The sequence below is a fragment of the Marmota monax genome, unplaced genomic scaffold, assembly GCF_021218885.2.
Source record: "Marmota monax isolate L192 unplaced genomic scaffold, Marmota_monax_Labrador192_F-V1.1 WCK01_AAM20220418_F8-fsc00106, whole genome shotgun sequence".
Lineage (NCBI taxonomy): Eukaryota > Metazoa > Chordata > Mammalia > Rodentia > Sciuridae > Marmota > Marmota monax.
In genome coordinates, this window is record NW_026695218.1 from 5,744,609 (window position 1) to 5,771,461 (window position 26,853).

The window sequence follows — 26,853 nt, forward strand, 5'->3', positions numbered from 1 at the left end:
TCAAACAAATAGGGCTGCAGGAGGATTAACCAAATAATATGGTGCCTCCCTCCACTCCCATACAAGGACCATCAGGTCACAAAAGTTAGACACATCTGAAGTTTACAGAACTCACAGATCTGCCTAAAACCTACACACTGGCTAAGATCTGGCCAGAGATGGCCCAGGACAACAAGTCTGTGAGGAAGTGGCCCTCTTTCCACTGCATGAGAATCACAGTGGTTGCATCTGTCATGGTTATCACATGGTTAAGTCATATGATTATGGCTTAGTAAGTCATTGTTTACAATAACAGGATCTACTGGTACAGACAGTGCTTTATTTTTTATATATTTTCTCATTTAATCCTTGCAGCAACCTTGAGGTAGGTATTATTATCCCCACTTTACAGATGAGTAAACCAAGGTCCCTAGGTTAGATTACATATCAAAGATCATATTATTAGTGGCAATACCACTGATAACTCCAAACCCAAGGGGACTCCAGTAGTTCACAGGCTGCTGCCAAGGAAAACAGAGCAGAAAACTGGTAAGGGCAGGATCATTCACTGGAGCTTCAGGGGATCCCTCACCAGGGATGAATGAGGCACATACACAGGCCAAGACCGGGACTGAGCAGGAGAAGCCTAGAGCACGCAAGAGCTGTGAAGCAGGAAGAGGTCTGGGTATTTGGTCAAAGTTCATAGTCTCTTCAAATGTGCACAGATCCCAGCTTCCATGGACAGGATAAACAGGCTTCCAGGAGCAATAAGTCCAGGGACTGGCCACAGGCAGCAGGGCAAGAGGAGCTGCCACAGAGTGGCACCCGCTTGGCTTGGCCCAAGAGTGGTCACCGCAGGCAGTGGTCCTTTAACTTTATTAAGGCCTTGAGAATCTGATGAAATCCATAAAACCTCCCCCAGAAAAATACAGACACACAGTACAGACGACATTTTGCATACAATATTAGGGAGTCCACAGGCCCAAGGTGGGTGACTCCTGCTTTGTGGCAATGGTATCACCCTGAGTAAAGTCACTGATGCACACCTATCTTCAAGCTGCTTACATGTCCTGTGACTGTTCCCCCTTTTGTTATCCCCTAATATTTAGAATGTTGTTAAGTTCATTTTTACTGGGAGTAAAGGAAAGGGGCTTCAGCCTACACTGCAGCCAGGGAAAGAGCAGCTGTGGCATGGCAGTGGTGGCAGCCAGAAGGCAAAAACAAAGAGAAGGATGGGGTCACATGTACCGCTGCCCTTCCCGCCTAGAAGGTCACTTCAGGAGCTTTTCTCTACCCAACTTTACAGAAGGGTTGTAGGGAAGTGGGGAGAAGGGCAGTGTTTAGTTTCCTTTTGGGAAAGAAAGCCATTTCCTGACTGGCTACAGGGTATAAGTTCTGCAGGCAATGACCTATTCCAACCTTCCCACCTCTACCCCGACCCCTAAAACACCTAAGCATCGGCCCAGTCATTCATGCACACGTGGCCGTGTCTCCTATGAACACCAATGTATTTACACCTACTCTTTCGTGGAAGGGAAAATGGGACAGGAAGAATCTCAGGGCAGAGGTTTCATGTTGATGCATGGGGATCATGCACTCCCCACAGAAAATCACTAAACTGGAGAATCAGCAAAACCACCCTGAGGAGTCAGTGCACATTAGCCCTACCCACCTCCATGGCTCTTCCTTCTGGCCAGGCCCACCCAGAGCAGTCACTGCTCTGAGCCCCTCCCCAAACCTAATGGGCTCAAGATAGGAGGTCAGGGCTGAAGGGTTACAAAGGCTCAGAGGTGGGGAGGGGAAGGTGGATTCCCTGCAGAGAGCAGTTCTGATTTTTCATGGGAATCACAAACGAGGCAAAGACCCTTCCCCAAGTCCATCAAGGCCTGGAGAGGGCAGACACTGAAATCTAGGTGATCACTCAAAGAACACTGGGAGGCCAAGATGGTCTTCCAGGCCCAGTGACCCTGGTCTCAGTGATCACTTTGTTTCAGTGGTCATTCATGCACTAGTGGTCACCTGCCTGGCTCTAGATGGATGTTTCATCACATGTGGCTAGAGGAGCCCCAGTTAGCCGAACGTGGGCTGGGCTCGGGCAAGGATCAAGCAGGAAGGGTGGAGGGAAGCCACCAAAGCCACTGCCCCTCTTGGCCAGGGCCAGAGGCAGCCGTTCATCTTCAGGAGAAGGAGAGGGAGGGTCTTGGCTGTAGCTTGTGGTCCCAGATGGTGGGGCCCCCAGGTCCAAGCCCACCTTGTCTCTAGCCAGAAGTTCCCTCTGTCGCCGTCGTTGCTGATGCCGACCAATCAGGAGGAGAGTCAGGGATGCTGCAAGAACCCCCAGAAAGAAGCCAACCAGTCCAGCCCCGACTGTGCGGGCCCGGCTTGCAGGGGCTTGTTGGCTACCCCATACCAAACTGTAAGCCGCAACCACACGGGCTGCCCCACCCTCCTGACATTCACAGGCATAAGCACCCATAGCCCCTGGGGTCACCACCACCTCTAGCCCATCCCGCCGGGGGGTGAGCGCAGTCACTCCACTGGGCTGGTGCCACACACAGGATGCCCATGCCGAGCTGGGGGAACATGGCAAGACCACATGTGCAGCTGTAGCCACGGGAACTTCAAACACTACGGGGTGTTCTGCAGAGAGACAGCACAGGCACAAAGGTGATGAAGCTATAGTCTGGGGGTACAGGAGAGAGAAATGTGGGGTGATATCAGACATGAGATGGGGACAAAGCTGAAAAGGGGATGCCCAAAAAGGGTAACGCCCTGGGACACTGGCTGCCGTGTCTTCCAGGATCCAAATTTTAAACTAGGTATAAAATGGACAACTTTTAAATCCTTTTTAGCCACTCCACCCACAGTTTTCATAAACCATACAGACCTCCAGGCTCTTTCGGACACAAAGAAGAAACATCTGCCGACTCTATGTCTTGGACCAACCTACAGAGACGAGAATACTTGGTAAATCCATTGGCAGCATTCTCTTCTACTCTCCTCAGTACCACAGTACATTCACACACAGATTACATTTCTATCATCAAATAAATCACCCCTAGAATTAGAATTTATCGCCTAAATTTTCCCCAATACCTCATATTCCTCATGATATCTGCCATATCAAATTCAACATATATTTCTAGAAGCCCATGGTCTGCTAGAAAGGTGTTTTGTGGGTGAGCTTTAAAACAAATGAGAATATTTGATCTCCAACACAATACCAACAACAAAAATGCCAGGCACAGTGGTGCATATCTGTAATTTCAGCGACTCTGGAGGCTGCAGTAGGAGAATCACAAGTTCAAGTCCAGCCTCAGCAACTTAGTGAGATCCTGTCTTAAAACAAAAAAATAAAAAAAAGTGGGGATATAACTCTGTGGTAGAGCATCCCTGGATTCATCTCCTAGTACTGCAAAAAGAAAAAAGAAACAATAATCTTCTAAAAAATAGACCTGATTATCCACAACCACAATATTTTTTTCGGGAGACACACAACACAAACTAGAGTTGTTGTTTTTTTTCTCTTTTTCTTTTAGAAAAACAGCAAATTTCTTTTCTGTAAATACTAATCAAAATCCTGTGAGGATGAGATGACTTTTAATTTCATAAAGTAAGTAGCTTGTCTATGGAGGAACTCACTTTCTCCAACAGCTGTTAATATATATTGGCCCTGATGTTTCAAACAACACAATCTGGTATTTCCATGATGTGGGTGGACAGTGATGGCAATATGGACAACTCACTGCTGAACTCTATGGCATCACTCTCAGAGGTATGGATACCAATGAGATCTCTACTAAGGCTGTCAGTGAAGGCCAGGTAAAAAGTCTGAACACCTGAAAGCCTAGACTAGAGGCAGACTCCATTTGAGTGTGAATTCCTTCAGTATAAATTAAAGTCCCTGAAATAAGCTCCAAGAGTGGTATGAATGAACGCAAATTTCCAGGGTAAAACAAGGCTGGCTGTTGAGTCTAATAGTAAGTGGGAAATACAGGAAGACTATACGTACAGCTGTAACCACAGGAACATCATAGTCCATTTTTTTCTCTTTTGTGTGAACTGATATGAAGGGCAGAATGTTCAAAAATATCAAACTAGGACACTGGCATATACCAACACCCCATGCTCCTCCTCTTACACCCTCCAAACTCACATATATCCCAAAGAGAACCTTTAAGGCTCAAATACAAAGGACACCTAAGGCCAGTGAAATTCTTATTTTAATAAACATTACAACAAGAAAGGAAAGAATAAACCATTTTCTTTTCTCTAGACATGTAAAGTTTTCCCAAAAGAAACTAAAAGACCTGTCACAGTTCTTGATTGAAAATGCAAAACTGCCAGGCCTGATGGTACATGCCTGTAATCCCAGCAACTCGGGAAGCTGAGGAAGGAGGATCCCAAGTTCAAAGGCAGCCTGAGAAACTTAGCAAGGCCCTAAGCAACTTAGTGAGATCCTGTCTCAAAATAAAAAATGAAAAAGGGGTGGGGATATGGATAAGTGATTAAGCACCTCTGGGTTCAATCCATCATACTAAGAAAAAAGAAAGCAAAGCAGGACAATCCTGCCCTCCTAGAATTACTTTATGTCCTCAACTGGCAAAATGTCAAGTCTGATTAAGAGATCGTACAAGATTTTACACTTATAATTAAAAATGAATATCAGAAAAACAAAATTAAATTTTATGAATACACTGACTATATGTCAGTTATCATTTTAAAGTTTCATGATCTTTTGACATTTGTAATTAATCAGTTTACTTCTAAAGGATTTGTAATATTGTTGTTCTACAGAATATCAGGGTTCTATAATATGCTATGGTTCTATTCACACTTGAGGTTCTGGGATACACAAATAGACTGTAAATTAACGAGGCTTCAAGCAGAGAAATCTCAAGGTTAGAAAAATGCATGCTCCAAACAATTGACCAAAAATACCCATTAATATCTCAATTAAAGATTTAAAAACACTTAAAAAACATATAAACCAGGGTTGGGGCTGTAGCTCAAATGGCAGAATGCTTGCCTAGCATGTGTGAGGTACTAGGTTCGATCCTCAGCACCACATAGAAATAAATAAAATAAAGGCATTCTGTCCATCTGCAAAAAAAAAAATATATATATATATATATATATATAAACCAATATCAATTTTGATAGACATTACTTAAACTCCAACTTAGGTTATTTTTTAAGTGTATTTAGCTGGGAAAATTAAAACATCGACTAGATATTTAATGACACTTAAGAAATTAAATTTTTGGTATGATAATGGTGATATCCATTATATAATATAATGATTATCTTTTTAAAAGAATCTTTCTAGGTGAGAGATACATGAAGAAAGATTTATAGATGAAGTGCCAGGATGTCTAAGGTTTGCTTCAAAACAATAGGTAGAAAGTGAGAGTGTTGATTAAAGCAAGATTGACTAGGAGTTGATAATTTTGAAACGGAGGGATAAATACACGGAAACTCATTATATTAGTCTCTACTTTTGAGTATGTTTGAAAATTACTACAATAAAGTATTTTAAAAGTATTTTAAAGAGAGTCCTTATCTGGTAGAGATCTACGTTGAAATATTTAGGATGAACACAAACAACGTCAGGGATTTTCTTCCAAAATATGATGTGTATTTTTAAGTTAATTGCTAAATGGCAAGTGGACCATAGGAGCACAACATGAGCAAGAGAAGATCAATCAGGAGGTTATTAGAGCAGTCCAGTTAAGAAGTAATGAGCTTACATTACTGGTGGTAGCAGCAGAGGTGAAGAAGAGAAGCTGGACCTAGGATAGGTTTGGGGGCTAGAATTAATACAAATTGCAATATAATGCAGGCAAGGTCTGGCTTGAAAACCTGGAAGAAAGGGGTTCAGTTAATCAAGATAAGGACCAGAGAAGGAGCATGTGAGGGAAAAAGGAAAACAACAATACAATCTCAGACTTAATAAGTGTGAGTTGCTTATGAAGAATCCAAGGGGAACATCAGGTAGGCAACTGGATAGGGAGTGTGTCTCAGCTAGAGACACATTTGTGGTCAGCATTAGCACTCAGATGGCACTGATATCACCTAGAGAGAATGTTGAAGAGTAAAGAGAAGGGGTCCAGGACTTAGCCCTGAGGAATATCAATACTCAGCAGCTAGATGAGAAAGGAATCAATAGGGTAGCAGGAGAACACAGAGTCACAGAAGGCAAGAGAAGAGAGAATTTCAAGGAAGGAGGGAGTGGGAGACTGTGAAAACACCTGAGAGCCCCTATAAGATGAAAACTGAGAAGCATCTACCAGAGATGGATTCAGTCCCACTGTCTGACATGGAGTGTCATTGACTGCCATTTGACTAACATAGACTCAGTGCCACTATCAGCACAGGTCTAGCACAGAGGCAAAGACATTGATGAGACAGCACCAGATGAACAGACAGATGAATCAGTATGGGCTGACAGATGGACACAAAAGTGATACAGACACTAACAGAAGAGAAATACACAGAGTGACAGGATAGCATTAGCAGACTGAGAAACAAACAGACATGTGGATGGGACAGAGTTCTGGGACAAGAGACCAGTCCAGCTACACTTACCCTCGGTGCTCCCCAGCATGGACCACACACGCTTCTAGCCGGAAACTCCAGGCACAGACAGGGTCCTGGGCCAGGATGCACTCTGAGCAGCTCTGGAGACGGTCACAATTGGTTGTGTTCACTTGTATTACCTCAGTACTGGAGCCAATCAGGAGCCAACCCTACAGAAAGGGAACAGGAAGGGGAATGTTGAATCTCCCAAATCTCAGGGTCACATAACTGGCTCTAGACTCAGATGTCTCTCCACCAGACTCCCCAAAAATCTACAACTCACATGGTACAATTTCATGTTCTCAATGGGCTGAGGCTCTGGGAACAAGGCCAGATCTTCAAGGACACTGAGCTGGGCTCCAATACGCACTGCTCGGTGGAGGTGTCCATCCTCTGGGAGGCAGCATGGATCAAGAATAATGGCATAACTGTCTCTGTGCATGGGGTTCTGATGCCCGTATGTATTAGGAGACCCTCTGTGGGATGGGAGTATGTAACATGCTTGACTGTTCAATGTACCTGTCCCCAGGTAGAGCACATCATACTCTTTCCCTGAGAGGCTGGCCACCCTGTGGGCCACGACTCTAAGATAGGCTGTATCCGTAGTGACCAGCAGAGGGTGGACGTCAGCTGGAGACACTGGCCTATCCATGAGTGGGTGGTCTCGGATGAAGGTGAGCACGCGGTCAGGAAGGGAGAGTGATGAGTCAAACTGCTGGAACTTCATGTTGTTGGTGATGCACTAGAGGAAACACAGGGCTTAGGGCGCCTCTTGCTCTTTAATTCAGGCCTGTGATGAAGACCTGCCCCCTCCCCCTCACCTCTCCAGGTCTGGGCTGGGGCACATCATTGTCCATGACAGGCTGTCCCCTACTGCAGTCATGCTTTAGCTCTCTGAAGGGGCCATCCAGCACTGTCCGAATGTCTTGTGGTCGGAAGGCACAGACAGCAGAGATTGCAGCCCCTTCCCTGAAAGAGTCACAGGTTGGAACCAAATATCTGGGGAGAGCTGAGGGACAGCAACCCATCCCTTGTCGAAAGAAAAGACCTCCTCTCTTGGAGGAAATATGTGGGGAGCCACACAGCCAGTGGGGGAGAGTCCACCCCTCTGAGAAGACAGCACTTACACTGCACCAACCTCACAAATCTCCCACCCTGTAACTCTCCTTCTCACCACTGGAAGGAAAAGATGCCATAAAAGATAGGGGTCCCTGCTCCAGGCTCAGGTTGAAGCACAGCCATGTCCTGCAGGACACTGGAGGCCCGGCCATGCTCTGGCCCAGGACACAGTAGGTCAGCTTTCAGAAATGTCGTCCACCTCTGCTGGAGGGTCTTCCGGCCCCCAAGGTCTCCCTGGAGTGACAAGCACATGGTAAATTCTCTTTAGAAAACTAATACTGGGCAAGAAGTGTGAAGATCAACCCAAGTTTCCTCCCTGACTTCAGGGTAGCCACAGACAGATGGGGAGACTCAAAAATGCAAGGACAGACAGAGGAACTGTGAGGACAATGAGATACAAAGATGGATGATGTCACAATTATAATGACAGTGATGAAGTCAACTGTGTACTTATAAAGTACAGTTTATAAAGTACCTTGTTTAGCCTTCAGATTAACCCTTACAGGTCAATACTGTTATTATTCTCACTCTACAGATGAGTGTCAAAGATGATAAAGGTCCTACCCAGGGTCACAGAGGCAGTAAGTGGTAAAGCAGGATTGAACCCAAGTCTGTGTGCCACCAGTTCATGTGCTACCAGTCCACCTCCTATGTCACAAGGATAATTGTGGAGGTGAAAGAGGCAGGGACCCTCCCCCACACTCCTCAAGCTCCCAAGGTGGAAAAAAAAAATCAAGGCAGAGAAAAGCATGAGACAGAGGAGAGATGCAAAGGCCCTGAGAGAAAAAGACAGGAAGAAGAGACCAGGAGACACCAAACAGACAGCTGGGATGGGGGTCTCACCGCACACACACGGGCCACCCGTGGGACCTTAATGCGCTCGTATGAGTCAAATGCTCGGGTAGTCTCAGTAAAGAAGAAGTAGATTTCGTCGTCTCCATCTTCATCCCCCCACTGGGCTGGGCTCAAGGCCACCGCTGCGACAAAGGCGGGGGCTGGGGAGACCAGTGGCCTCAGATCCTCACAGACACAGCTAGGATCACCCAATCTCCACCCAGTCTGTGTCCCAGGGCTCCCCTTCCCCTCTCCCCACCGTTAAGCCAGGATGGCAAGGTCTCTGTGCGAATCCAGTCCTCAGCACGACCCACAGCTCGAGAGATAATCGGCTCCGTCCCCAAGTAGTTTTTCACCGTGGCAGCATAGAGGACGCCCCCTGCAGGGCGACAGGGAAGAGACAAGGCATCAAAGACTTACTGAGGGAAGCAAAAGTGGTCACAGGCAGAGCAGGGAATAAAGCAGGGCAGCAACTTTCAGAACTGAGCGCCCACTAAGTGCCAGACACCACTGAGTACATCACAGGAATCCCCTGATTACCAGTAAACGTAGAAATAAACCTCTTGGGACAGTAAGGAAATCAGGGTTAAGGGAAACTGCTGGAGTGTCCACTAGCACAAAGCGAGAATGAAGGCCTCTCCTGTGGAAACCAGGTTTGTTTGGGCAGTTTTGTGCTGTTACAATATGCTAACTAACTATATTGTGACTCTCCAGGAGGGGCATTGGCTTGGTAGCACATTCCAATCTTATGTCATTTCTCCACCATGGTCAAGTCTAAGGAAACTAGTATTCTTTCTGAACATCGGTGGGTGTGTACTGCCCTAGATCGGGTCACAAATGTAGGTTATACTAGAATTGCTAGGGGACTTGATAAAAATGCAGGTCCCTGGACCCAGCATTCTCATTCAAAGTTGGAGGCAGGGGTGCATCCCAAAAACCTGCATTTCAAAAACAAGCAATCAATTATTCTGATGCAAGTGATTCAGGCCTCCTTTGAGAACACTAGCCCAGAAGATGAATGGAGGTTTCACAAACAGCTGGAGAAGCAACAGAGGAATGGGGTCCTCCCTCCTGCACAGAAGAGGGACAGAGGCATCACACAAATGGTGGGTATGGAAGAAGAGAGAAATCCAAGACACTCTGGGATAGGAGGGAGGTGCAGCTCTGTGCACTGAGTGGGAAAGAACTATAGCCACCTCTAGTAACACTGTCAAGGCCTCAAACACAAGCCGAAAGAAAACTGAAACAGGGCAGCAGCAGGTCACGGACACCTGCCTAGAGTCAAGACACCAGGAGGCTTGAACTAATAGAGTGGATCCAGCTACCTCTACCTAAAGGAGTAGCATCTCTGAAGAATGAGAAATTTGTCAGTAGAAGGAGGTCTTCACAAGCAGTAAAGAGGAAAACCACATTTGGGGACATGGGACACTGGAGGCTAAAGCCCAGAGGGAGCTGTCATGCAGGGCAAGTGAGCAGAAATGAAGCTGGAGGGGTAGAGACGGGCACCAATTGTGAAGAGTCTCTTCTATCATGGGCTTTACCCTATTATTTACCCTATTATTAACCAAGCCAGGAAATGACAGGAGAAGGCCCATGATGGGGAAAGGTAGAGAGAAAGTGAGTTCATCTGTTGGACAGACTAAGGGTTAAGTGGCTTCAGGACATGGGTCAGAGATTCCAGAAGGCAATGAATAAGAAGGATCTGGGAAACAGGGCCAGAGTCAGCAACTTGGGAGTCATCACACATCCTGCTTAAGTCACAGCATTAATGACACAAAGGTAAGAGCCAGGAAGAAAAATAATGCAAGGTCAGGAGACTGAAGAAGCAGGAGAAAGCAAAAGAGGCTGATGTGTATGAATGTACCACAATGAATCCCACCATGAATGTGTGGGTGTGGGTGTATGTATTATTATAATGCACTAATTAAAACAACAATAATAACAGAAAGGATATCAATAGTGTAGGGCAATCAGATCAGGGGGAGGAGGAAGGGAAAGAAAATGGAAAATACCAGGAATGAGATCGATCAGATTTTGTTACGTACATGTATAAATATGGCATAATGAATCCCACTATTATGTATAATTGCAACGTACCAATAAAAGTTTTTAACAAAAAAAAAAAAGAGGCTGTGTACTGGAAGCTGGTGCACAAAAATCTCAGCAAGGACCATGAAGGCTTGAGCTCACTGGCTTCCAGAAGCAGAAGAGAGTAGAACCACATGGAGGAAAGCAAAACCATCTTGGAGATGCTCCAGAGAAGCTGTGTGCCACAGGCACTGGTAGGATAATCAGTCTTGAAAACTCTAGAGCAAAAAATGGCCAGGAAGCTTCTGAGGGCAGCAGAGAAGGGTGGAAAACATGGGGAAGAGTTAGGAAGGGGCAATTGTTCCATCATTTAAAGTGTGGAAAGAATCCAAGTGTTTCAGGGCCAGGAAGACTTGGCTTGAAACCCTGAACATATACTTGTAGTATGATACAAATGAACTTCCCTCAACCTTAGGCAAATGAACTTCCCTCAACCTCAGGTTCCTCAAATTTAGAATAGAGATAAAAGTAAATGCTGAGGATTAGATGAGATAATTACAGAGCCCTAGCAAGGGTGTGACACATGGCAGTTATTCAGTATGTTAGTTACATATCCTTATGAAATCTCAAAGGGTCATATGCTTGACTTGCCAGAAGAAGAGTGGGAGCTATAAAATTACAACCCATTATCTTCCAGAGAATTTCTGGAAATAAAAACCAAATATTGGTCATAGGTCCCGGCTGCAAATAAAGCAGCAAATAAACCAATCCTCGTACTTTCAAGGAGGGAAAATGTGGGTACAGAAAAGCTTGGATTAAAATTTTCTCTAAACATCAGATGTGGTAGCACACACCTGTAATCCCAGCAATTCTAAAGGCTGAAGCAGGAGGATCACAAGTTAGGGGTTAACCTCAGCCTCAGAAACTTGCAAGGCCCTAAGTAACTTACCAAGACCGCATCTCAAAAAAATAAAAATAAAAAAGACCCAGGATGTGGCTCAGTGGTAAATGCCCCTAGATTAAATATCTCGCAAAATTCGTAAAAAGCCAAACTCTCATCAAAACTGTGTCATAGATACCTTGAGACTGAAAGGAGATGAGCTACAGGAGACAGTTATGAATATTTAGGGAGCATGGTTTAGGATATAAGGTTGAGGAAAAACAATCATTATTCTGGAAAAAGTAAAGGACCACAGGAAACTATGCAAAGACCCAGCAGTGGATGGTGGAAAAGGATCCCAAGGTTTAAAGAGATCAATGGAGGAATCAGCAACAGTGGAACCTAGAAATGCAGAAGAGAACACAATCACTCAGGGTGGAATAGCAGAGGGTCACTGACACTCAGGCACAGGATAAGGGATCAGACAAGTCAGGAGGAAATAGCAGGGCTCCAGATGCTCCAGGAATACCAGGGGGCTTGTCACAGTCCTTCACACTCACTAACCCAGAGAAGGGTGTTATCAGCTACAGGTGTAAGCAAATACCACAGTCATGAGGACAGGAGTCCAGAGGAGGATTCAGGACACTGCAGGCCCAAGAGCTTCCAAGACAAACTCAATTCCAAAGCAACTAAATTGCAATGTTCATATAATAAAATATCTTTTAATGTGCAATTGTTTGGTAAATGGTTGCTGAACGGATTAAGTCAGTAAACATTAGTACATATCTAGCTATTGGCAAATGATGATGGGTAAAAGAGTGATGTCTACAATTGAGTTCAGTGAAAAAGCTTGTTAGGGAAAAAACTACTGGGGATAAGAAAATTCAGCCCTATTTATTTATTTGTTTGTTTGTTTGTTTGTTTACTTATTTAGGTACTGGAGAGCATTAGGGAGCATTAACACTGAGCCACATCCCCAGCACTTTTTAATTTTTATACTGAGACAGGGTTTTGCTAAATTGCTTAGGGACTCACTAAGTTGCTGAGGCTGTCCTTTAACTTGCAATCCTCCTGAGTTGCTGGGATTACAGACATTCACCACCATGCGCAGCTAATTCAGCACTATTTCTATTTTTTAAAATATGCATATATGCCTGCAGGAATAGGAAAGATTATTGAAGGAGCTGTAACTCTACTGTGTTAATGATGCTTTGTTTCTGACTAATGGAATTGGAAGCAATTTTTGTTCTCTTTATACTTTTTTTTTGTATTCACTGAATGTTTTTTGTAGTGAGTATCTTCTATTTTTATAACCCCCAAATTAAGATATTTTCATTTTAGTAATATAAAGAATTAACACTCCAGAATATGAAGAATCACAGCCAAAGAAAATCATAATTGTGTGTGAAACAGATTCTTACACTGTGCTACTAACCCAATACTGAAAGGCCAAGGGGTGTGTTATGGCAGTGAATTTTTCACTACACTATGGAGGTTTTAATTTCCATTCTGATGTCAAATGCTCACTTCTAAAGGAGATTAGCAATAGGAAGTATATGTTCATTGGTTTTTAAAAGATTGTAAACATGCCCTGGCCTTGCTTTTTCCATTTCCTTTTCTTCTTGTGGTCGGATGCTTTTCAGAATAGTTACCTCCTACTCTAATATTCTCCATTTCCTTATGTAAGGACTAGGCCAGCTGGCTACCCTCTTCTTTTTTTCTAACAGCCTATTAGTAGGACATAATTAGCCGTTTGGAGTTACAGTGTTTACTCTTCTTTTCCCTCTATTGGCTGTGATGGATTTCTATTAACTGTCTTGTTTCAGTGTATGAATGCCAATCTTGGGGCAGATACACATGCATTTAAGAGGTAGGCTTGGGCCCAAAACACTGGCAGTAGCCAGTGCATTTGGAACATTTGTAGTGCTCCTTGGCAGATGCATTATCACAGGATGCAGTGTCTGAAAACAGTGGATAAAAATCACAGGATGAGTTCCCAAGGAGAAAAGCAAAAGCTTTTGAGCTTTTCTGCTCATCTTGATGAAAGCCCAATTTGTTCCCTTTGGTAAGGGAAGACCAAATATGAATGACTGCTAACCTTGCTGATATCCAATGACGCTAAGCACTCAGAGGAGGGAATGTAGGTGGAACAGCAGGTTTGGAGAAGGTGAATAAAAATGACAAGCTGAGTTTGGAGCATGATGATATTGAGATTCCTGCAGGACATCCAAGCAGAGGCATCTGAAAAGTAGCTGGGTATGTGCTCTATACCTTCAGGACCTGGGAAACACATACAGACTGGACAGGTATTTGAATGGAATAGAAAAAGAAGCCACATGCCTGGCTGAGATCACAACTCTTTAGAGTGAGAAGAAGCTCTTGGATGGTAGCCTGAGGAACCCCTACATTTAAAGAATGAGCAGAAGACAAAGAATCCACTAAGGAGACTGAGAAGGACTCAAGATTGGTTTTAGGCTAGCGTGAATGTTACTGTCAAAATATTCGTGATTTTAGGCTAATGTGGATGTTACTGTTAAAAAATTTTATAAATTTGAATAGTGCAAATAAAGATCATTTTGCTACTTTTATCTAAGTGTAGTATAAATTAATGTCATATTGGAAATATAGATTTATAAGGCTTTTCCCAAAAGAAATATAAGTACCAATAAACACATGAAAAATTGTTCAACATCACTAGTAGAAATACCAATTAAAATACACATTAAATTGGACTTTGGAGGAGGGCACTGTCTCTTTGTATGTTTGTTCACTATAATACTTGGGACTGACAAGGGTGTGATGAAGCAGGCTCTCTTATTACTACTGGTGGGACTGAGAATAATTTATCCAAATCTACTGATCACCATAAAAAAAATCTTTACACTCCCTGACATAGCAACTCCATTTCTTAGGTTGACTCATATGCAATTAATTAGATTCATGTAAAGAATTAACATGAAACTTATATAAAAAAATTTATGTTGTAGCTTTTCCCTGTACTGGGGACTGAACCTAGAGCACTCTTAACAATGAGGTACATCCTCTTGTCTCAGCCTCCCAAGTAGCTAAGATTATAAGCATTCACTAATTCATCTGACTTGTGACACTATTTATAAAAGCAATAACTGATTTTAAAACTTGAATGTATACTTATATGGAAATAATTAAATTATCCACATTAATCTGATGGAAATGTACACAATTACTAAAAATCATGTTTTAAATAATAATATAACTACTATGAGAAAATGCTCAGTATTAATAATACCAAATGAAATATGCATAATTATATTTTACTTATAAATACCCATAGACAGTTAAAGAAACATAAACAGTTAAGGAAAATCCTCATTACACTCCAAAATAATAATATTGATTACCTTGTGATGATAGAACTACAAATAAAAATTTTACTTTCTTCTTTATAACATTTCTGTTTTCTAATTTTCTACAATGCACATTGTAATTTTTATAATTTAAGAAAATACTTCTGTTATTATATTCTAAAAATACTTTAATTATTAAAAGTTCTTTCTTTTCATTTCAAAATATCTCTTTTATGTTTAAGGATATTTTTATAGATTTTTAACTGGGAGATTTGGTTCTAGTCCTTACATACTGTTTTCACAAGTTTCTACAGTGCCATTTTCAAAACAGAAGGGCACAGTGGATCAATACTAAAAGCCCCAAGTGAATACTGGCTCTTATGTAAACCAAGAAAATTTTTAAATGATATCCCTGTAAAATAAGAACCACAGATGAAAATTTATAATACTGGTATTGACTGTGATTTAGATCTGAGGCAACTAGAGACAGAGTTCCTATGTTAACTGGAGATGGTGGTTCTAAACTAGAAAGTGAATTCTGATCACCTCTGTCAATTAACAGCTAAAAAAACAAATCTGAATTGTTTTCCTATGTTTTTTTCTTCCTTTGGGCAATGCTGAATTTTATCTTCTGGAAAAAAAATAAAAATAACTTGAAACCTTCTTGAAAGTGCTCTTTCCACTTTGTCACACAATGATTTTATTTATGAAATTAGTCTTCTTAAACCACATCCTAATACAAATTCACTGAGCGGCTGAAAAGAAATTATTTGTAGAGGTTTTCACATGCTTAAAGATTATTGCTTGAAATAAAGTATGTTAACTGATTACTTTAGATTATTGCATTTCAAAGTCATTTATGCTAATTAACAATTTTGCAGAATTAAGAAACATTTACAATGACTGAAACTCAAGAAATCTTTCTTAATGATACCAATGGCTGGCTCAGAGTTTTGCCAAAGATGCTAACAAAAAGCCAAGAAAAATATTGTTTTATTCAAACATGTGTAAGGATAAACAAGTCCTCATCAATTTTAAGAGTAAATGATGATAATCTTGATAATGTTGGTATACTTTTTTGGGGACGGGGGTAGATACTGGGTGAGGATTGAACTCAGGGGCACTCAACCACTGAGCTACATCCTCAGCCCTATTTTGTATTTTATGTAGAGACAGGGTCTCACTGAGCTGCTCAGTGCCTCGCTGTTGCTGAGTCTGGCTTTGAACTCATGATCCTCTGCCTCAGCCTCCTGAGCCTCTGGGATTACAGGCATGTGTCACCAAGCCAAGCAATTGGAATACTTTATGCTCACTTTTAAAAGTTTTTTTCCTGAAAAGGAAAGTCATTAACTGAATGATTAAAGAATGATTTCATCTGTATAGCTTTTAATACATTTCCTAAAAATGAAGTCACACATAAGAAAAAAACTTCATCATTAGATCCTGCATTCTAATTTTTGTTTTACACAAATACTGTTCAAAACTACAGGTAAAAATTAATTTTATGATAAAGTTGACAAAAAGTCAGTGAAGAAAGAAAAATTAATATGATGAATGATGCTAAGTAACTGATTTAACTATTACTAGATAGGAAAAAAAATTAATTTAGTTGCCCATCTCATGCCTTTCATCAAAATAAGTTCCAAATATAGCAAAGAGTGAAATTGGGGGGAGAATTTTTTAGTAAGAAAAAATTTTATCTGCTCTCTAAATGAAGACGGACTGAGCCAGGCACATGCCTATAATCCCAGCAACTCAGGAACCTGAGTCAGGAGGATCACAAGTTCGAGGCTAACCCCAGCAATTTAAGGCCCTAAGAAACTTAGTGACACCTTGTCTCAAAATAAAAAATAAAAAGGGCTGGGAATGCAATTCAATGGTAAAGCACCCCTTACTTTAACCAAAAAAGGATAAAACATATAATCACAAAAAGAAGTGTAGGACATTAATAGTCTCTTAATTGGCCCAAGAACAAGAACAGAGGATTGCCAAAAAATAAATTTTAAACAAGTCCTAAAACACAAAGATGTTCAACTTTACTAATATTCAAAGAAATACCAATTAAAACAATGTGCCATTTTAGTACCAAATTAACAAAGTTTTTTTTAAAATGGCAACAATACATTACAGTGAAATTTATGTGAGAAAACAAAACACTCTCATACATTGCTGGCTTAGGGTGTAAATTGGTACACCGTTTCTAAAAACTCAATTAGCAACAGATAATGAGCCATAAAATGTTCACACCCTTTGCTGTAGTAATCCATTTCTAGACATCTTAAGGAAATGATCTAAAATGAGGACACACAAAAAAAAGTGTACAAAAATGTTTACTACAGCAATATGGAGAATAGAAAAAACTTCAAATAATCTAAATAAAACAATTTATAAACAATTTGGAATTGCTTAATTTATGGTATGCTCAGGGAGTGAGTAATGATGTCATTAAAAGTCTCTCTACAAAGAATTTTTATATTATGTATGGTATGTATCTATGGTATAAATTCACACAATAAAATTCAAAATTATATCCATGGGGTAAAACATTTAAAAGTACTATAAAATTTCCATGGAACTGCTTATTTTATACAATCAGAAGAAAACAGCTGGGTTTTCCCCGAATTTGGAAGGCGGATATGGGATGGTCTGACCGCAAATACAGGTCTTGTAAGACAAAAACAATTTGCTCTCTAGCTACCAAAGAATTAGACAATCATTTTCCAGAATGACTTCCACACTTGAGCAACTGTAGATGTATTGTTCAAAGAAAGCACCCACAGGAATTTATTTCACAATCATTGCTGATTCCTCCAAACAACAAAGCACTAGACAGCAAATGTAAGCACATAAGTATATATGGATGTACACACACATTTAAAAGGCTAGACGTGCCAGGCATGGTGGCGCACTCCTGTAATCCCAGAGGCTCAGAAAGTGAGGCAAAAGGATCGTGAGTCCAAAGGCAGCCTCAGCAAAAGGGAGGCACCAAGCAACTCAGTGAGACCCTGTCTCTAAATAAAATACAAAAAGTAGTGGTTGAGTGGCCTTGAGTTCAATCCCCAGTACCCTAAATAAATAAATAAATAAATAGCTAGAAGCAAATATCCTAAAATACTAACAGTGGTTTTCTAAGTAGAGATATTCTAGAACTGTATTAATACAGTAGCCACTGGGGTACAGGGGGCCATTTACATTAAATTAAATAAAACTTAAAATTATTTCCTTCGATCACACTAATCACATCTCAAGGGCTCAACAGCCACAATAGCAAGTGGTTACTGAATTGCACAGTGCAGATCCAGAATATTTCCATCATCATATAAAGATTTTTAGACAGTGCTATTCTAGATTTATTTTCTTCTTTATGTATTTTTTCCAAATTTATTACAATATGCATTGTAGTATATTCCTCTTATAAACAAAAAAATAAATACTATGGGAGAAGAAAGTGACATTAACAGAGGAACACTCACATAGAGAAGCAGAGGAAATATTCTCTGGAGAGAACTTTGGGGAAATAATACCCTGTGGGAAAAAGCAGGTGGTCACAGGCACTCAGGGAAGAACAGGAAAGGCTAAAAAAAAGACATGGGAATAATAGACATTCCAAGGAAAGAAAGGACACAGAAATTCCAACAGCAGGGGTGGGGAAGGAGGCAATTAGAGCAAGAAATCACAGGTTCTTGTCTCTCCCCACTCACCAGCCATTACAGCTGCTGACCGCTGAGCTGGCTCAAAAGGACATTTCCCCCGGCCACTCTCAAGTCTTTCAACCTGCTGGAAACTGGACACATCCTACAGACCAGAAGGGGGGCAGTTGGTTTAGGGGTCACAGGGAAGGTTCATAGTGAGAAGTACAAAGATGGTCAGATGAAAGAAAAGCTAATTCCCCTTCACCTCCCATTCCTTCTACTATCATCCCCACACTAAGTCACTATTCCTGATTCCCTGCCCCCATTCTTCATTTACCGTCTCTGCTACCCCTTTTTCACAAGTTAGTCCTCTTTTCTTAATACCCACAACTTATATGCCCTGATGAATGCCTACCTGGGATGGCCCTAAAAAAAATGCAACAAGGCTGGATATGGGTCTTTCCTCTGAAATGCTGCTGAACTGTGGAGTCTGCAACTAGCTAGAGAACATGCTACAGGACAAAGAGGACCAGAGAAGAAAGCAGTCTCTTCAGGACTGGAGCCCTTAGGAAAGGCAAATAAAAGTACAGGCTGACAGAGGACAAACTAAAGCCCAAGGCCTAGGGGGAAAAAAGGAGCATCCTCCTTCTACTACCCCAAAGATGAAAGACAGTGCCAGAGCCATACATCCAAGAGGAGAAGGGAATCTATAAGGTCATTGAAGAATGACCTGAAGCTAAGATGAAAATTCAAGATTTTAAAGGCAGTACCATCCTCTAAGGACTGACCTGGGTGGGAGGCAAGAGACCAAAGAGTTCCACCAGGGCCAGTCAGAAGCTACCTTAGTCTAGCATCCAGCACTAAGAAATCCTTCAAAAAAAATCTAAAAATGGAAATTGCAGATGATTTCAACCTAGGACTGAGAGGGAAGTCAACTGTGGCTGACTGGGAATCAAAGTTACAGCACAGAAATGCCAGGTATGCTATCAGTAGCTCACAAACTGGTGTGGCTATGGCTTAATTACTGTGATGTAGAATAACAGAATTAACAGAATTTAATCAAAGAGTAACATAGATATATATCTCCCAAGCTTAGTATACTACCAGCCCATTCAGATTCCTCATCTCTTTTCTGTAGATGCAAACAAGATTTTATTTAATCGAGACACTCTTGAAGAGGGCCTATTAAAATGAGATGTCTGAGGTGTCCAAAATAGGAGATATTGGGTCCAAAGAGCCTAATGGATTGAAGACCCCACAGAGGCACAAGTGCTCCACTTGTATGGCAGTGGGAACATCTTCCCCTGAAGAAAAAGGTAACAAGTTTGGTGATATCAAGGTGTTTGGGCACTCTGGAAATGTAGTAAATACCTGTTGCTTGCAGCTGCCTTTCTTCCCTCTCACCTGAATGATAGCAGTGCCCTCCTTTCTCCATGCTCTCTGGTCCCATCCCCAGTTTATCTATATATCCACCCCAGATTAATCTTCCAAAGTATCAGCCACTGACTGGATAGTAGATTTTGGAGAAAAGGAAGACAAAAAGGCTCACCATTGCCTGGAGTACAAATTCTAGTCCAACCTATTTATTTTCCACTGCTTCTCAAAATGATCTTTGTTCTAGCCAAACCAAATCACCTATTATTCCTAGAAAACAAATTATGTTGTCTCATCTCTATGCCTAAAACTGCTCCCTCACATTTTACCAAAAACTAAAAAGATGAGTCTCTTCTCAGTTCTCATTCTCTTCAGTCATCACATACCATTTGTTACTTATGATTCATTCTCCTTCTTGAAATATTCTATTCCTTGGCCCTTGAAACTCTATCTTCCTGGAGTCCTTTCTCCTATCTAATTGTCACTTCTCTAGCTCCTTCTTTTTGAGCCTCTACATGTATATTCCAAGAATCTATCCATAATCCTTTTTACATATCTTTCAAAGGTCTCATTCATTCTTGTATTTCCAGTCTTTCTATGAAATCATTCCTCAAACTCTACAGGTCTGATGTCTTCCAAACCCTAGTTCATGTTTTCATTGGACTGCTAGACTTTCTCACAGAGATTGTTTATCAACCCTTTACAACTCAATGTGTCAAAACTAGCCCCCTCATGGCATCATCATGTCATCTAGTCTTTGAGAAAGTGAGCTTCCTATTAACTAGACATATTGTGATTATTCTATGGTCAAAATAACCTTCAACTGGAGTATGAAAAGGGCAAGACCTTTCTAATATATTCTCTGCAGAATATAGAGAAATAGATCATATAGAACATATAGATTATGTGCTGCATCATCATGGTGTCAGTTAGCACAGTCTCTCAAAATCAGTTGTGATGGAAGCAAGTCCCTCAAACTGTAAGCCATGGCTGGATAGAAAGGTTCTCATGAAAGCACTGAAGTTAGAACTAGTTCTTTGGTCTTGGTCGAGGTGAATAGAAGGCATATAAAGGACCTCGCCCAAATGGTAGGTAAAAAAAAAAGATGAGAAAGATAGCTCCTGATACACCAAACATGTCAAATGCCACAAGAAACGGAAGCCAGATAAGGTCTTTGGGGCTGTGGGCTGAACTAGTAGGACAGGACAGTAGAGCAGGACCAGACAAACCTAGGTTTCAATTTTGGTTCTGCCTCTGCTAGCTATATAATCTTAGATATGGTACTTAAACTTCTCTGAACTCTTTCCTTACTTACAAAATGGAAACAAATAACACCTAAATATCATGATGTGGTGACAAAAAATTAAACAAGAATATAAAGTAGTGACAAGCCTACATAGATACTGGACGCAATGGTCATTATTATTATTAGAAACTAAAATTTTTCTCTGGTAACCGCTGAAGTTCCTTCAACAAATCAAATTAAACTATGTTCCCTCTACCATCTGATAAGCTGGCAATGAAGGACAGTACTTCAAAGTTGGAGCTGATAGATACAGTGCTTAAACTTCCTTTTTATAAGAACCTTCATTTCTCCATGATCAATTCTGAGCAAGTTGTTGTATAAAGAGCAAAACCCTCAGAAAATTATACATAATTTCAATGCCATCTGTCTAGGACATGAGCCATTCAGCACTAAGGATAAAGCCAGAACTCAAGGAGAGTGAGTTTGCTGGATAGCAGGATAAGGCTCAGGGTGTGGCTTGAAGGGTTAAGCTAATCTCTTTCTCCTATAAATGAGTTTTGATCAAAGAATTTGATGAGTCTGTTAGATAACAGGATACAGAGAAAGAGCCAGATTGGTGAGAGTGCAGAATACAGAACCCTGGCTTCACTCTTCGTTGCTGATATTCCTCAAGAATGGATAGGGATCCAAGTCACACCAATCCTAACAGATATGTCCAGAACATTCTCCATCTAGATATCTTATCTAGATGTATATCAGTACCACTACTACTTCAAGCTTGATGAGAACTGAAGGAAAGAAGACCCTCAACATTACCTAATGGGATGTAAAGATTTTCAACATCAACCTGAAATGAGAAACCTTCCCAGGATGAGAGAACTATCCAGACCTTTGTAAGGAACCTATCAGCTGCTTTATGCCAAAGGACTTAACCTAAGTTCAACTAACCCCAAGGGTAACCAAAGGGACTGGAACATGAAGCATATGCAATTATAACATTCTAAGCCCAAGATATGAGGCTGGTCTGTAACAAAGAGGCATTTGGAAATACATACTGACTTGATCCAGGTGGATTACTGGATCACAGCAAACTACAGAACAGGGCAGTTAAGATCCACAGTTAAGGATCAGGATCAAGAAAGGGAGTTGTTGTACTAAACAGAATACAAAAGACATGTGAGGTTTTTTACTCACCTAAGACCTAGGCACAAATGTGTGGTGCTGGAGGACTGTGCTAACAATGTTTAACTGATGTAGAAAGCTGAAAGTTCAAAGACAATTACCATCCCAGGAACAGGGCAGTGTCTAGACTAGATGTCATTGGGTGTACATGTGTCCCAAGATTGCCTAGGATTGAGGGTAATGAAGCCCAGGTTTTCAGCAGCAATGAACAGGATCCAGAAGAAAATGTGGCTGACAGAGTATCCACCCTGAAGGCCAGAGTACTGGGCATCACATTAGTGGGCAGTGACATCAGAAGGTATAAAAGCTGAAAGTCATAGCCTACACAGAATGAGGTTGACAGTGGAGGGAAGAGAAGGGGGCGAGAAACAATCACATGCTATAGAAGGAAGGAGGAGGCATGGGTTACACTGATTAAGAAATAGGCCCAAGGTGCCTGGCCAAAGTATTCATAGGGCAACAGAAACCTAATTTTCCGCTTTCTAAAGGCTCTCTTGGATCTGGCCTCTCCCCAGCCCAGCCAGCATCCCTAACTTCATTTACCATCTCACTGCATCTCATACCTCACCCTCTACAGAAAACTTCCCTGTCTCCCTTCTTTTTTTACCCTCCCTCAGTAGCTGACACAGGCTCCACCCTGTGAGGACACCCCTTATCCCAATGCTTATCATGCACAGTATTTGTTTTAACCATGCCCCACTTGGTCACTCACAGAAAACCCTTCCCATCCTCCTACCCACCACCCCCACATAACTCACATTGGTGCAGGCTCCCTCTCCCTCTCCTCCCACCCCTGTCACTCACAATAACCCCGCACTTCGGATCAAAAGCGAAGGTGCCACAAGTGAGGAGATGAGAGGCATTGACAATGGCGAGAATCTGCACAAAATTGTGACATTCATCCTGGGGGTTAGAGACGGTTAGAATCAGAAGCAGCAGGTACAAGGAAGGGTAAGGTAGGATCAAGACAGTTAGATGCAATTTGGGGATCAGGGATGATGGGTGATGGTATCAGCATCCCTGCCTGGATGAGAGAACTCCAGGGGCCTGACACCAACTCAGGGATGGGCCAAGTTCTCAAGGACTCTCAGGACAGAGCCTGAATTTAGTTACACCTACCTCTTTCTTGCCTTTCTTCCTACAGTTATGTCTGTGAGCCTCAGGCACCATCCAGTCAATCTGAGAAAGGAGTAGTGACCATTTTCCCCAGGTCCCCCACCCCAAACTCCCTTGAGATCAGTTTGACAACCTCCATCAATTTGTGAACTTCTGACATCTCCTAGAGCACTGTTTTTCAATTTATTAATGGAAGGTTCCCACCCATTAATTGATTAAGTAATTAATCAATTGTGAAATCACAACCAACATTGTTTTAATGAAATAGAATCTATCCAATGTATCACACATATAGAAGAGCCAATACTATTTCAAGGAAAGTTTCTTTAAGTACACACTTGTGTACCAGTAACAATATAGTACTAATGTGTGATCAAAAAAGTTTGGAAGCTGTTTCCCTAAAACCCAGACACTGTGGCCTCCTCCCCATCACCCTGAATCTCTCCCATAGCCTCCCTAGACATCACAACCCTATCCCTATCACTTGGCTAAAATAGTGGATAATCCCTCCCTTCTAGTATCACCACTGTTACATCTTGAGTTATTATAAAACTCCCCCACCCACATTCCATAAAACTATGGCTCTAACCACATGATATAGGGCCTGGGGACCTCCCCACTCTCATCACTCACCCTGCGAGATCTTTCCCCTGAGAAAGGCAGGGATAAAGCGAAGATGGTGTCCCGGGCGCCAACATAAAGTGTGTGGGAAGCAGGATCCACAAGCAGAACAGAGTAATTGTATATATGAGGAACAGCAAACCGGGTGAGATAGGAGTCAGCCTCTGCAGAAAGGGAAGGGGAAAGGGAAGAATGATATCAGCCATTGCTTTGTAAGGGTTGGATCTACTACAGCAAAGCCGAAAGGCCAATTTTTGTTTTCTCCCAAAATACCATTTATATGGCAGCTATCAGGGAAAAAACAGCACCTTGACAGGTCGACCATCTACACTACCCCAAGACAACTGATGATGTCAGAATATTTAACATGCAATCCAGTCAAGTATGCTTTTTCCATAAAAATATAAATAACAGCATAAATATTAAGTCTGTGATTTCTATTCATATCAATGTGATCCCTAATTTGAAAATATACTAAAGAAGGTATAAGTACTATTCTAAATTGTGGGGTTTTATTTTTGAATCCTGCTTAATAGTAACTACTTTTTACTTATAAATGTTTTACTCTTTTACCAATACATTCGGAGTCTACCTCCTCTCTCAGTCACCTTCCTTGACCTTCCCTCACCCCATTTCACTTAAAAAGGTATAGTTTCGTGTAGTGGGAAAAATTATGTGTTTCAGAAATGGACCAGTTTGGATTTAAATGTGGCTCTCCCACTTACTATATGATCCTGAATACATTACTTGCCCTCTCTGAGCATCATTTTCCTCATCTGTAAACAACACCATCCAGGATTGTTGGGAGAATTATGTGAGATAACATATGTGGAAGCACCTGACATGTACTACACATTTAACAAATAGTCCCTGTCTTCTTTATGGCTGCATTCTGCTTTGGCCAAATCTAACCCCTTTCAGCATTCAAAACTCATTTTAAAAATAACTTCATATGTGTTTACCTTCTTAGCTTAATCTAATTCTGAGGATCCTATCCCTATACAACTCTGCTCTATAAGTTTCAGCTGGTTGAGTGTCCTCATGGTGATAACTAGCCATCAACCCATTCATTCCTAGCTATGCTGAGGTGAGCCCCACCCATCCACTGTTCCACTGGTGCTTATTTCTGCGCTGTATTCTTCCTGCTCTCTCATGCTTAGTATAAGTTCTGAATTACCCAACCTCCTTTGTTTTCCCTGCTCTGCTTCACCTTGCCTTCTAGACATCTCTGGATTTCTGGACATCAATTCAGCCTGGCAACCTCAACTTACTTTTTAGCTATTGTTCCAGCACAAACTGAAACTCCAGGCTCTGACCACAACTTTGCCCTGGAGATTCAAGCATCCCTATATGTTTCTGACCTGAGTTTAGACTCTAAATTACTGTTACCCAGTTGTAAGCTTTTTCCAAGGGTACTCTTGGTTTTACTGGTTCTGTCTGCCTCCATACCCACTGAGAAGAAAACAAAGGTCCATACCACACTCATGCCCACCTCAACAGAGTCTCTAAAATGTGAATGACCACTTTTAACCTTGTGGTATCTATCCCCTGGCTTCTTTCACATCTTTTCCAAGGACCTGGTCCACTCTTCTTTTTTCCTTCTGAAGACTTCCAAAATCATTTAAGCAAAACTTTACTGTCAACTGATAAAATGGTTTCCAACAGTCGATGCAGGGAATGGCCAGAGGGAGCACAGAAGGTTCAAGGAGTTAGGGGGTTAAAGTCAATCTGATTCATGGAAAAATGGGAGCTAGTGTCAGAGATGAGAAGGGACTGAGTTTGGAAGACTGAGGTGGTGAGCTGGGTAAGAGGCTTGATAGCAGAGGGTGCACTGAACTGATCATAGGGAAATGAAGTTCAGAAGATGTAAATGCTGAGCTGGGGATCCAGGGAGTGGTTGAATTAGAATGAAAGGCCTGGGAATGGAATGGGCTTCAAACTGGAGTGTTCGACACAGGTATAGGTATGGGGGACTAGGGGAATAAGGGAGAAGGAACTTCTAAATGGACACCCTGATCAACTCCCAAGCCCACCTAGGGCCTCAGTATCCTCCTCTGCACGGTAAGGGATTGACCTATCTAGCGGTCCTGGAAATAAGGGTCTGAGGGAGCAACCTGGGTGTGTCGTAGATGCCGAGGCGCGAGGCCCGGGCTAGGGCTAGGGTGAAACAGCAGAGTGCCGGAGTCTTGTCTGGGTCCCTGAGGGGCTTAGGCGCTGCGGGGGCACGGTGCAAGGCGTTGAGGGGGCCTCTCCAGGATAGGAAGCGGGTGGGTGTGAACAAGTGCGGGCGAGGGCTGCGCGCGGCGCAAAGGGCTGAGGACGAAGGCGTCCGCACCTTACCAGAGATGGGAAGCGAGGTCCTGGGCACAGAGCGTGAGACGCGGCCGGACACGGTGCCGCTCAACACCGCCAGCAGGAACAGTGGCAAGGGTAAGACCCGAGGTGGCCCTGGGCCCGGGCGGGGCCGCGAGACAGAGGCCAGCATCTTTGGCTCCGCCTGGCTGCAGGGTGGGGCGCGGCCAGCCGCCTCGGCTCCGGGCCACTGGGCCGCTGGTCTCGGCCTCACTCGGGTCCTCTCGGCCCGGCTCGGCCTGAGGCGCGAGACGAAACCCAGCCCGGCTCCGCCCATCTAAAAGGAACCAATGTCGGGCCTTTTTCCTTTCTCCAGCCAATCGGAATTGAGTAGAGGAGGGACTGAGGAGGAGAGGTTCATCCCAGGCAGAGGTGAAGCCAGACCCAGGTATAGGTGGGAGTTCTACCTCTGAAACAGGCTGGAGGTGTCACTTCAGGACCTCCGGTAGCGAGTTTGCTCCAGTCACTCCACAAACCCAAATGTCCATAACTGTAGGGAAAATACATGGGTAAATGGATACAACCATCAAGTTTCTCAGAATTATTACACAATCACCAACACAGAGATACAGCGACACACACACA

General features: G+C 42.4%; 1 protein-coding gene across 5 annotated transcripts; it reads right to left on the reverse strand.

Moving 5' to 3' along the window:
- Positions 1–299: 299 nt before the first annotated feature.
- Sema4f (ssemaphorin 4F) lies at positions 300–26,498 on the reverse strand. 5 transcript variants are annotated; one of them, XM_046432325.2, is made up of 15 exons: positions 26,257–26,498; positions 23,929–24,080; positions 23,299–23,358; positions 22,984–23,082; positions 18,447–18,540; positions 8,771–8,890; positions 8,521–8,672; positions 7,733–7,911; positions 7,380–7,527; positions 7,078–7,300; positions 6,842–6,951; positions 6,568–6,728; positions 2,867–2,925; positions 2,477–2,619; positions 2,164–2,304 (listed from the first exon to the last, which is right to left on the reverse strand). In XM_046432325.2, the coding sequence occupies exons 1-15, from the start codon at positions 26,399–26,401 to the stop codon at positions 2,296–2,298; spliced, it is 1,854 nt and encodes a 617-aa protein (XP_046288281.1). In that variant the 5' UTR covers positions 26,402–26,498; the 3' UTR covers positions 2,164–2,295. The 5 variants fall into 5 exon arrangements, with proteins under 5 accessions (XP_046288278.1, XP_046288279.1, XP_058431083.1 ...); XM_046432322.2 differs by having other exon boundaries at positions 300–2,619; XM_046432323.2 differs by having other exon boundaries at positions 300–2,619; positions 26,252–26,385.
- Positions 26,499–26,853: the final 355 nt, after the last annotated feature.